Source organism: Gouania willdenowi, chromosome 16, assembly GCF_900634775.1.
Source record: "Gouania willdenowi chromosome 16, fGouWil2.1, whole genome shotgun sequence".
In the NCBI taxonomy this organism is placed as follows: domain Eukaryota; kingdom Metazoa; phylum Chordata; class Actinopteri; order Blenniiformes; family Gobiesocidae; genus Gouania; species Gouania willdenowi.
Window position 1 is genome coordinate 10888612 of NC_041059.1, and position 12911 is coordinate 10901522.

The 12911-nt window shown below is 41.5% G+C and overlaps 1 protein-coding gene across 5 annotated transcripts in view; it reads right to left on the minus strand.

Moving 5' to 3' along the window:
• Positions 1–226: 226 nt before the first annotated feature.
• pou2f2b (POU class 2 homeobox 2b) overlaps positions 227–12911 on the minus strand; it is a 59851-nt gene continuing 47166 nt past the window's right edge. For 4 of the 5 annotated variants that reach the window (XM_028471376.1, XM_028471373.1, XM_028471378.1 and 1 more), the window contains 5 exons: positions 12429–12626; positions 12106–12335; positions 11327–11395; positions 10964–11037; positions 227–5807 (listed from right to left, as the gene is read on the minus strand). In XM_028471376.1, coding sequence (XP_028327177.1) covers positions 5479–5807; positions 10964–11037; positions 11327–11395; positions 12106–12335; positions 12429–12626 — 900 coding nt within the window. In that variant the 3' untranslated portion in view covers positions 227–5478. The remainder of the gene's footprint in view (positions 5808–10963; positions 11038–11326; positions 11396–12105; positions 12336–12428; positions 12627–12911) is intronic. The other variant, XM_028471377.1, reaches the window with a different exon arrangement.

A 12911-nucleotide genomic window follows, 5' to 3' on the forward strand; every position in this document is an offset into this window, starting at 1 on the left:
AAGCTTAAGATTATTTTTCCAATGACAAATACTTAAAAAATATACATTTCATCATCATCTTCTTAATTATTATCATTATTAGTATCATTTCCCTTTGGATAGCTGAGGTTAATGCTTCTAAAGCCGACGTGCTAGGTGACTGTAGAGAGCGCACAGCGAGAAAGAGAGAAGAGGGGAGGCTTTGTGTTGATGAAAAAGGTCAAGGTAGAGCTCTTTGGTTTTTAATTCTTTAACATCTGACTCGCCTTTGCAGAGTTGCTGGAAAACCTTTGGACTAAAGCTGTTTTTTTTTTTTTTCATTGAGGAAAGAGCGGGAGAAGGAGCAGGTGTGTGGATGGGAGTGTGCAGAAGAAGAAGAGGCTGCTGTGTTGTCATTGTGTTCATCGCTCAGTTTGTCTCTCGGTCGATCACAGATTGGAGGAACAAACAAACATGACGCATAAGTCAAGAGAATAACTTGAATAATTATAAAGCAAAGGAATTATTTCTCTTTTTAACCCCAGAAAAAACCAAAAACTCATCACTGACTATTTTCTGGTTCTTACACCACATGCATCAAAATCGTGTTACAATGTTTCCCATTGCCATAATAACGCATATAAACAACAACAAACTAAATATTGGCAGCACAGAGGCTTTACTGATGTAAATGAAACATATTTGCACTGTGATTGCTGGATGGTTGATAGCTGTGGCAAAGACTTTGTATAAAGACTGACATGTTAAAAATAGTTCTTGACAACTGTGTGAAAAAGGTTCAAAGTTCAATTCGACATCTTTTCAAAAACCTCGATACACAATGTTATCGAACCTCTCTGCACTTTAGATGCCTTTACGCTCCAAAAAGACTCAATAAAAGTCCTCCATTGCCAATCTTTGGTTCCTACCTTCATGCTAACATAAATGAAGCTAGCTAAAGCTATGGCTAACTCCTAACTGTAAAATTGAAGAATTGTACGGTTCTGAACACTCTTGGAAACACCAGAGTTTGGGAAAGCGTGTGCGTTGTGCTTGAATCTCAGAGCAGGGCATAGACTTTGGTATCATTCACTTTGGGGGTATCCCTGCCACAGAGACCTGCACTCTACAGCCGATCCCCCAAACTCTGAGTTCCAGGTACTGCTCAAATCTTCTAAAAAGTACAGAGACAAACTGAGCTGAATATGAGCACACACACACACACACAAGCCTTTTCTTCCAATGTCGTCTCCACACACACGTGCAGTGAGAAGCTTATAAATGTGTCACCTAGCAACCTCGGCATCAGCCGGTCCCTGACCAGCCGTCTCATGGCCCTTCATGTTCCACATGGACAACTAACCATGCACCTTTATTATGCAGGTAGGAGTGGGATCTGCAACTGTAGTGATGAACTTGTACTCTGAGGCACAATACAAACTTTCTGAAGCGGAGAAAAAAGAAACATGATCCATATTTGATCACTGATCTGTGCCAAAGAGCAGCTTAAGTCCAAGTTTGAGTCGGATGTCAGGAGACGGCTGTGTTCAAAGCTCAATACAGAGAGCAAAGGGTGTTTGTCAGAGGGCCAGGGCGTGAACGTGTGTGTGTGTGTGTGTGTGAAGACTGGAGCATAAACCAGTTGACCAAATATAGCCCAATCCCAAATTACTAGAGGTGGCTGCAATCCCATCAAAGATCTCTTTCTTCCCAAATCAATCCTCAGTTTCATAAAAGATTTGCTCAACAATCAAGCCCAACATCCACACGTCTCATCACGGCCCCCCGATTCCCACCGGAAACGCTGCGCTTTAAAGCATTCATCTATTTGGTTTGTCATCAAAGAATATGAGGTATATGATGAACTATCTCTCTTTTACATCCTACAGTGGATGGAGGGAAAACAATCATATGAAAATGATTATGAAAAGGGGGGAAAAGAGGCAACTTAAGTTTCCTCTCTGTCCAGTAAAAACACTAACCTTTTTCCCTGGTTGAGCTTCTTCTTTGTGTTTTTTTTTTTTTTGGTTGTACAGCATGAAGCTTTCAGTGTGTTTCTCCGAGTGGAGAATCTACAAAGAGCAGAAGCAGCACCGTGCCTCGAAAACACACCACAGGCACAAATCACCTTTATGCATTTATCTAAACTGAAACGCATTTCCAGCTTTCTCTTTACGTTCTAATCACAACATATAAGCCTATTGCCCTGAACACTCAACGTCCCTCTGTGTAAATCATCAGGTTCTGGTTCACACAGTGCTGCCTCTGACCTCTTCTCTGAGGGGAAAGCTATCTGGATGATCTGAGACAGAGGATAGATATAGATCTACACTCCTACTGAGTCTGTGTAGGACTTATGGTTGCATTTCTTGTATCATTTGGTTTAGAGAAGAAGAAACCCCAGCAGAAGGCATAAAATAACCCCGAATGCGTCCTAAAATATGAAAAAAGCACCTCTAGTAATAAATAATAAATAAATAGCAAGGCAAAAAAAGATAGCAAGCAAATAAATCAACTCTACCCTGAATAAATAGTACAATCAAAAGTCTAAAACATGATTGCAAGAAGAAATAAAAAATAAAGAGAGACAGTTAAAATTTTTGGTCTAAAATCAAGTTCTTATTTCAACATTTTTAGGTTCCTTTTTTTTTTCTCAGTCTTTTTTGCATGTTTTTTTTTTTTAAATCATTTTCATACATTAGTGATAAGTAAGCAGTAGAACATAGATCTTTTTCTACAAAATCTATAGAAGCACTAACAGATACATTCCGTCTAAGAGTCAATGTGGAGAAAAGGTTTCACCTTTGAGGTGCAAACCCCACATCGAAAAGTTTGGTTCTTAAAACGATTCTCGTGTGTCGGCTGTTTTTCGTTTTTTTGTCCTGCGAGGGTCAAACCAAATACTCTTTGGAATATTGACATCCAGCTTTGACTCAAAAAAAACCCAAAACAAAACAAAACAAAAACAAGGCTTTTGCTGATTTTCTGTATTTCAAAGTGTTGCTGGGACACGCCTTTTGGTACACTTACATACAGAAAATGAAGATACGCCTTAGACAAAATGAAACAAACCATATTTTCACCCCCTCACACTGAAAGGCAGCTCCTCCTTTTTCACCTCCTGTTTGGTTTGCTTCACTATTTGGTTTGAAATTCTCAGGATTTATGTTTATCATTTCGATTTTGGCTTTTTTTTTTTTAAACTTGTGTGTTTATGTGCGTGTGTGTCTGTGCGTGTGTGTATGTGTGTGTGTGTGATCTTTTCTGCCAAGAAAAAAGTTTCTCACTAATAAAAATCTGGAAGCTAAATTTTCACAGTATTTTTTTTTCCAACCACCTGATAAAAATCTCTAGCACGACTACGAAAAAAATAAAATAAAATGAGGAGCTCTTGTAGTAAGTAAGCAAGTACGTTATTCCAAATAAGCACTAAGGTACAGTACAGTAAAACAGCATCAAGAGACACAGCAGAGTCAAAAACAATAAGAACCAACCAACAGAAAAATAAAAACTGATTTTTTTTTTTTTTTTTCAAATAAGGTTTTCAGTTCAGTGAGGTCGTTTGCGTTTAGCTCCATCCAGGACCAGAGAGCTGAGCTGGAGAGAGAGGCGGAGGAGGCAAGGAACGGTCCGTCTGTCCTTCTCATGAGTCCGTGCCACAGTTTTAAAGCGGGGCCTCCCTTTGGTCCTCCTCCCCTCATCCCCTCCAGCCACATTTGGTTTGGTTTCTTTTTGGTTTTACTTCAGTCATTCCTTGGGTTGTGTGTTTGTTTTTTGGTTTGGGTTTATTTTTGGTATCTTCTTACAAAAAAGTGTGACGCCTGTTCTCCTCAGTGTCCCAGAGGACCCTTGGTTTGGGGGTTCGGAGTAAAGGATCAGTTCCCTTGATAAAGCTCCCCCCATTTGGGTTTCTGGGCAGACTGGGAGAAGGTAAGATACAGGAGTGGGTGTGTGGGTTGGTGGGTGGGGGCATCCAGTGGAAGCGTATTTTTTTTCCGGCTCCCTGCACTTTGCCACCATCACCACCACCACCACCACTACCCAGTATTTGTCTTTATTGTGTTAATGTCTTGGTGGAGGCTCTGGAAGAAGAGCCTGACCTTGAGAATGCTTTGGTTTCCATTTGAGAGTGAATGGCAGTTTGGGAGTGGAAAAAAAAGACAATGATGTAGGGCTGATGGCGTGAGGATGGAAATGTATATTTACTGTTTCTATGTCTAAACTTGGCTCTATTGACTTATTAGGTCTTAACAGCAACTCACTGAACTCATCCTAAAGTGGTCATTTTGTTCCCAGTATGTGATGTTTGGTGGTGTGTTTTATTCTGGCTAAGATTGGCTCAAAAAGTATCAAACAATTTTGATGAATTCATTCAGACCTTAAGGTAACGTCCCACTCTATTACCCTACCAGCACTCAGACTATTACCATCTGTGTTCCCACAGAAAACCACAACTTTCAGACCAATGGCACTAAAATCTTTGATGAAGACATACAGTAGATGAAGATGACGATGATGACTCAAGCCCCCGAGCTATAGTAGACTGAAAAGTAAAAAAACTGTGTGGAACATCTAAAATAAAGGAAAAGAGTGAGCGCTACATATGCTTCTAAGCAGAGGTAGGTAAAACGATGAAATGAAGGATGCCAAAGCGTATTGAACACATTATCTAAGACGGGATGCAGGAGACACATTAGCAGACGCAGAAAGGTTGAGTGATGAGTGATGAGTGATGAGAGGGAGCCTGAGCTCCAGAATGTGCATGTGGAGTGTGAGTAGCAGTAGTTCTGGTCCTGGATAGCTTCATTATTTACACGTCCTTTGAATAAAGCTTTTCTCTCCGTATTTTTGGTTTTTGGTATTTGAGATTTTGGTATGGTTGTCATTTTTTCATTTTTGAGTATTCCTCCTCCGCCTCAGGTAAATTTTTGGTTTCAACGTATCCTCCGTATACTCCTCTTTCTTCAGACCCGCTGCTTTTTGAAAACAATGATAAAAAAGAAAGCACGTTTCTCCTCCTCTCTTTTTTGTTTGTTTGTCCTTTGACGCCATTCCTTTGTCATAGACTAAGAAAGCTTTTGTCATTTTTGGTTTATGCACTTCGACATGGATCTCTGCCGTCTCTTCTTCCTCTTTGTTAAAGTCATTGGTTTATTTTCTTTTGTTAAGGAGAGGGAGAGAGAGAGTGAAGAGGTGCCATGTCGACATCACATGTTATTGACAAAAACGTCCCACGTTGCCTCTTCTCCATCGGTTTGGATAGATAAAGATTTTTGGTTTTGATTCTCCCCTTTCCCCTCTTCTCCCCTCTTTCACTTCTCTCCCTCCGTCTCTCCTCTTTCATTCTGTGTATTTTTGGCATCGAAAGACTGGGAGAGAAAGAGAGAGAGCCATTGTGAAAAAAGACAAAAATTACTGGAAGAAGAGCGCGAGAGAGAGAAAGAGATAACTTTGGTGTGAAATGTGAGGTTCATGTTTTCTTCCTTCCTCCTCCTCCTTGCTGATTGGCCCCTGGCGCGGTCACTCGATCTTGGCCCCGCCCAGAGAGGATGGACTGTGTACCATCTCGATGGAGGAGCAGGAGGAGGCGGGGCTAGAGCAGGGGGAGGGGGAGCACGGCGTTGGGCTGATGCTGCTGGCCGAGGGGAAGTGCGAGGCCTGGGTCACTTTGGCTACGGCGGCGCTGACCAGTCCAGCACCGGGGTTCTGACCCATGTGGAGGAGGGCGGGGTGATTCAGAAAGAGGGAGGAGGGAAGGCCACCTGCTTGGCCCCCAGAAGCCCCCAGCATCACCTTACTGGCCCCCTCAAGAGTGGAAAGAGGCAGCTGGCCACCACTGGCTGCTAGGGCTGGAAGAAAGGATACGAGAAGTTATTAGAGTTCTTCTTGTTTAGATGTTTATCTTGTATTTATTTATGTTTTTGTTTAAATATTTATTAGGGTTTTTTTTAGACTGAAGAATGACTCCAACACCAAATGCTTCAAAACTCAGATATTTAAAAAACTTTAAATGAAATCTACTGCAAACACTCTTGTCAGAAACTCATCTGAGCTCTTACTTTGAAAAAAGTTTCGGTAACATTTTTACTTGAAGTTTTATACATAAGGCTGTCAACAAGCTGTCATTAAGTTTTGTTCACTAAATTACGACACATTTGGAGCTATGTTGGCATTTTTGGGATTAGGTGGAGGGATCTAGTGGGGTTAGGGTTAAGGTTGGGGTTCGGGGTTAGGGTAACGAACAACACCTTATTCATGCTAATGACAGGTGTCATGTTGTAATAATGACTGCATAATGTAAAATTTCAATTAAAGGGGACATATCATGCGAAATCCACTTTTTTTAGCCCTTAAATGCATTTTGTTGTATATTTAGAGTGTTTATAAGTACAGAAAAGTTCAAATTAGTCTCTTCAGGTTCTCCGTTGATATCTTACTATTCTGTTTTGGTGATATTTTTCAATCTGTTTCGATTTTTCTATTCTCTATTACGTTTTTGAACAATAATGTCACAGTATTTGCAGCAGAACTGCCAAATTAGGACATCGACTCCAGGCCCAACACTTCGAGCAATCCGCCATTTTTATTTCTCGCTTTTATTTTGTAGTCCAAGCTCAAGGATGCCGAAGTTACGAGAGGATAAGTCAAAATGTTCGGTTGTTAGATGTAGTAACCCACACGCTTCATTACATCGTCTCCCAGCATCAGAACCTTTTCAAAGTGCCTGGTTGTGTTTTATTTTTCAAGGAAATGTACCCACATCTGTGGGTAAGGTAATTTTTGTGTGCACGAAACACTTCAAGGATGATTGAGGGGTCAATTCCTTCTATCTTTGGAGACGACGAACAGAGCACTTCAGTAAGCTGTAAATAACGCTAAAAAGTGTGATAAGACGTCCCTGTCATTGTTTTGTTAGCATTAGCAGTTGCACCGTCTTCACATGTTAGCGCTGTGTGCTCGTTTTAGATCCTTGATGATATGGCCTACGTGATTTAATTTAAGTCTAAAGTTTTCATTAGTCATTTCATTTTGCCATTTTTGTCTCCAAAAAGACTATTAAAATGCATTTCGTGACGTTAGCTTGGCGCTAGCGTTAGCTCTGCGCTAGCGTTAGCTGACTTGTTAACATCCATATGAAGACGTTGTTCTGCAGGTTCATCATCATTTTCATCTCGCTCCGCTGGGTCAGACTCTGGCTCGAACATGTAAGGCTGGATGGACAAGTCTTCTGTTGTTGACATTTTGTAAATAACGTGTGAATAAAAAGTTTATGCGCCGCTACATAGCCGTATCTCTTCTATCAAACTACAAAAATGGCCGAACAAGGTGGAGTTGAACCGAGTGTCACCTCTGCAACCTGGAGAGGGGGCCGGGTATGAAGTGTCTCATTTGCATTTAAAGAGACCGCACCAAAACGAGTTGCTCTTAGAAGCACATCAGAAAAAGGGTAGAAAAGGGGTGGAGCTATAATAATGAGGAATTCAGACCCAAGCATTGCAGTTTCGCTTTATAGAGACCACAACTGTATGATTTATATCTGAAAAGGAAGGATTTAAAAGCATGATATGTCTCCTTTAAAGCGTTACCAAAGTTTCTGTCTTCCAACAGTTTTTTTTTCATAAACAAATGAATATCAACTAGTTTTTAAAGTTTTGTTTATCCCTTCTTAACCTTGATAAAGAGAAATGCTTTGAATTAAATATTTTAATTGTTAAGCAAATACCCACTCACTCTTTGCAGCGGAAAACTCAATGACCAAAACATACACTGACCTATTAAATTAAATATTTTATCAAGTAAAAGATAAATTGATTTAAGCAGAGTATTCATATATGAATGTATATAAAAATGATTGATTCCATATAAAATTCTATAAAAACTATAAAAACATCTTATATATATATATATATATATATATATAATGAATGCAATAACTCTAGAAAAAAACTACAATGTGTGTTTACAGAAATAAGTCCACATCATAATAAAAATGTTTTAATGGAAATATGTATAAATTATATTAATATGGAAGAAATGGATAAACCGATGAAAATGTAATAGAATCCTGAGTGATTTTGTTATTTTTGCATCACATCCCTGCTTTTATTTTGTAAATCTAAACACACAGAACTCTTGGATCCTAATTGTTGACAAAAACAGAAAACTGAAATGTTGACAACAAGTGATTCACAGCATCTTTAAAATAAAAATGGTGATCTTTCTCTGTAACACCTTTAACTTATGATGAAATGAAAAGATGAGAAGCGCTGAATATGAGCACACGTACGCACAGACATAAACAACACAAGCCCACACACTGTCACACACGTACAACACGCAGACACTTGATGGGATGGAGTGAGAGCATGGATGTCAGTGATAATAGACTCTACGCGTCTCAAACAGAGAATGAGCAAACATTCCTGACTTCTGCCTGTTACTCATCGTCACACTTCTTCTGTTTTTACATCATCTGCCTCAGCCTCTGAAAGTGACTCAAAAAGCACATTTTGGCTGATCTTAAGTTGTTTTTCAGTGGAAAGCAGGCGTGGTGTGTGGGATGCTCTACACACCACACCAAAGAGCTTTTAAGTGTAGAGGTGAAAGTAATGGATTACAAGTACTCAATAGTACTGTAATTGAGTTGCTTTTATGGGTGCTTTTTTTTTAGTATATTTCTAAATCAATCATTTTACTTGTACTTAAGTACGTTTTAAAAGAAATAAAGTAATTCGTTACATTTCTGCACCCAACCGTAACTGAGTGAAAATTTTTTTTTTTCATTTTAAAATGATCAATAGATATTGTGAAACTACAAAAAAATGAAATGACCAGACAACAGTCAAATGTATCACATAGTAGTCGACCAACCAGATTAAATGTAATGCACGGCACCAAAACAGAGTTGAATGGAGGTTATATTATCATATTCAAGTGTGCTAAAACACGACTACAGATGACACTGAATGAATCCAAAGAGGTGGAGTGGTGAAAGACAACGCACTAACCATAGCTACTGGGCGCAAATGGACTCCAGCAACAGCAGTGGAGGAGGCAACATCAGCTCTCAAACATGCTGACATTGTGGGGAATGTTCAGCGCGGAAGAGGAGGCCTTGGCCTAAATACCAGCCAACCAACATGGAGCAAGGCAACTGCACCTACACGGAGGAAGATGGTGGTGGAAGAAGTACGCCGTCAGGAGGAGGCTGCAAGGTCGGCCAAGGCAGTCTCCCTTGGCAAACAGGGACAGTGGACACGGTGGGACAATGTGGAAAAGAGGAGGCTCAGCTGGAGAGAGGTGTGGGCCATGGAAGCACAGAGTCTGCGTTTCACCATCAGGGCTACTTATGATGTCCTTCCAACACCTGTCAATCTCCATCAGTAGTTTGGGGAGAACCCAGCTTGTACCCTATGCTCCAGACCAGCCTCTCTCCGGCACATTCTAACAGGATGTAAAGCCAGTCTCACCCAAGGACGGTACACTTGGCGCCACAACCAAGTCCTAAAGAGCCTTGCGGCCGCCTTTGAGGGCAAAAGATCTGCCATCAACTCCCTACCACTGCCAATAGCCAACCCCACATGGACAACTACCTTTGTCGGTGAAGGGGTGAAAGCAACCAGGAGCAGCTCGGCACCATCAGAGAGAGGCCAGCTGTGCTTAGCACGTGACTGGGCAATGCTGGTAGATATTGGCCAACAATTGGCGTTTCCTGCAGAGATCACCACCACCACCTTAAGGCCTGATCTGGTGCTTTGGTCCCGCTCCATCAAGAAGGTTTACATCATAGAGCTCACCGTACCCTGGGAGGATTCCATAGATGAGGCATATGAGCGAAAACACCTGCGCTATGCCGAACTAGCAGCAGAAGCACAACATCGCGGCTGGAATACAGAAGTCCGCCCAGTGGAGGTTGGATGCAGAGGGTTTGTAGCAACATCTACCACCAAACTACTCAGGGACCTGGGAGTCAGGGGCCAGAGCCAGCGCGCATCCATCAAAGCTGCATCGGAGTCAGCAGAGAGAAGCAGCCAGTGGCTCTGGCTGAAGAGGAACGACACCTCTTGGGCCCCCAAATAGCGGGTTGGGGTATGTGGTTGGCTCAGGCTTGGCTCTGGGGGGCAGGGCGCTCATGCCATGTGTGGGCCTGGGATGCAAGCTATGGGGTGATCACCCTGTGGCTGGCCAACTCTGGGGAGGGTGTATAGTGAATGGCCGAAACACCCTATGATCCGGAGGAACACTACTGATGATGCATCCTAGGCCCTTGCTTGCCCTGTGGGGGGATGGGTGTTCTGTTCCCTGGGTCAAGCTTTTTTCATCAACTTTTGTACGTGCTCGCACAAAAAGGGTATTAACATCTTGTCCTGTGTTTTAGAATCAGTTTCAGAGTTCATAAATTTAGCTACACTTAGAGCTTGGGAATTTCTTTTCATTTTTCATTGAATTCATTGGTATTATCTTATTCAAAAATAATTGACAAACCTTGTATTTTATGCAGATGCCTTTGTGGAAAATAAATAAATAAATAAATAAATAAATTATGAAAGATTTCATCTCTTCCTTTTTAAGTTTATACATGAGATGTTTACTGTATGCAAGGGAACCGTGGGAAGATTTATTACAAAAAACAAACGTGATGGGGTGAAAGTTACAAGTAACTTAAAGTACTATTTAATTGAGCTACTTTTTACTTGAGTATTTGATGTATGACTTACTTGTACTTGCACTTGAGAACAATTTATATCAAGTAAGAGTTCTTCTACTTGAGTAGGATATATCAGTACTTTTTACTCCTGTGTGTAGGTTATTGCTCCACATAGAAAACCTAATTTCTCAGTGTTTTGGTAATCCAGTGACCCTAAATTCTTTATAAATTTGCACTTCATCCTCGACCTTGATTTCTTGTTCTTTTTCTCAGTGCAGCTGACATTTTTTTTTTTTTCCCCTTTAAACTTGTTTGCCTTTCCATGTCTGTCTCTGTCTCTCTCTCTCTCGCACAAACCTTGGATAGTGGCCAGGGGATTGTTACCGAGGACGGCTTGGCTCATCCCTGTGTTAACTCCCATCACAGTGTTCCTGTTGTTGCATTCACACGCACACAACACACGCACGCACAGCAACATGCATGTGCGAACATATATACAAACAGGCAGAGGGAATAAAAAGGTGAGGGAGAAAAAGCAGGTTTAGTAGCAAGGACAGACAGAGACAAATTGAAAGCACAGCAGCTATAGCTGACCCCAACCAGCAGTTAGAGAGAAACAAAGCATCCTGGGAAATGTCAGTAACCTCAGTAACCCATAAACAAACATGTTTTGAAAGATTAGTACGTGTACGTATGTGTGTGTGTCTTCGTTGTATTCACCTCAAGTTTGCAGCAAAATCGGTGATGTAGTTTGACACGTCACCGTTCTTTTTACCCATACGCCATAAGCTGTGAACACAAGAACCACACACACACACGGTTAGAATACACCGCCGCTGCACAGATGAAGTGCCGTAGCCCAGGATCAGTATGTGGGTTTTCTTTAAAGGAGAATTCATTTTTTAAACAATCAGATTTAGCTAAAACAGCGGTGCTTTGGTCCTGAAGGGTTGCAGTCCTGCAGGTTTTAGATGTCTCCTTATGCGGTAAGCTATCTAAAACATGTCAAACTCAAGGCCCAGGGGCCAAATCCGGCCCTTTAGAGCATTCAAATCGACCTACAGAAGATAATAAAAATGAGAAAGAAAGAATGAATCACTGTAAATTACCAAATAATTCAGTTGTAGATATTTCAGTCACGCCAAATGTATGAATTCATGGAAATTCCACAATATTTGCAGGAGCTCGTGTGTGACTTTACATTATTAGGAATGTGACAGGACTTTTATTTTAAAGGCAAATGTATCCCTCTAGTCTTTCATAGTTCCAGTATAGTACGTAAAGTGCGTACTAGTTTTATAGTTGCGTTGTTTCTTCCTACATTGTGTCTTGGAAAGCATCGTCTGTAAGTTCTGTGCCTGTTTGATGCCTGTCATAGAGACTTTATATGTGTGAGTAATTGGGAAAATATTCTCTTTTTAAACTAAGTGAAGCCCAACTTATCGCCCGTGCAGGACGCCCTGGAGCTTCTCTTTTATTCACTCTCGTCTCTGTCTTACCCTGCATTAAAGTTGACTGTGCTGTGGCTGCTGGGAGTGGCTGGGCTGGCTGTGCTACGTGGAGGAGGAGGAGGAGTGGCCGGGGAAGGTGCGGAGCTGAGAGAGGGGTGGGTCGAGCAGAGGGAAGGGTGGGTGGACGTGAGGCTGGAGGTCAGGGGGCAGATGGAGGGCATGGTGGTCACCGTTGTGCTGTTGAGACTGGTCACGGCCTGCGACAGCTGGCTGGACATCTGACACAAACACAAACAAAAGCAGAGAGTGTGATTTATAACTACCGTAGAGATGAGTGCACAGTATCCCTGGCTCTGATGTGTGATGGTTACCATGTGAGGGCTGTAGCAGGGCTGTTTGTGCTGTGCTGGGGCAGTGGGGGGCTGGCTGGGCAGAGGGGGCGTGGCACTGGAGGGATTGATGCGCTTCTCTTTCTGCCGGCGGTTGCAGAACCAGACCCGGATCACTTCTTTCTCCATGTTGAGCTGCTCAGCGATCAGCAGGATCTCCTCTGAGGTAGGCTTCTGGTTCTGGAAGCAGAGAAAAGCTTTGTGTTTATCAAACAAAACTAAACAAAACAGGGAATTGTTGAAATGTATTTATTTTTTATTATTTTCATTTTAACAAATGAGGACAGGCATTGTACATTAATACTCATTGTAGTAGTGATTCAATATTTAAGAAACATTTTACATTTTCTACCATGCCTGCTCATTACTTCTCTATGAAATTAAGGAAACGTGATTTTTTTACTACAGTTAAATTGCTAGTGTCATTACCTCAAGTTGATGCAACTTTAGACAATGTATTTGATC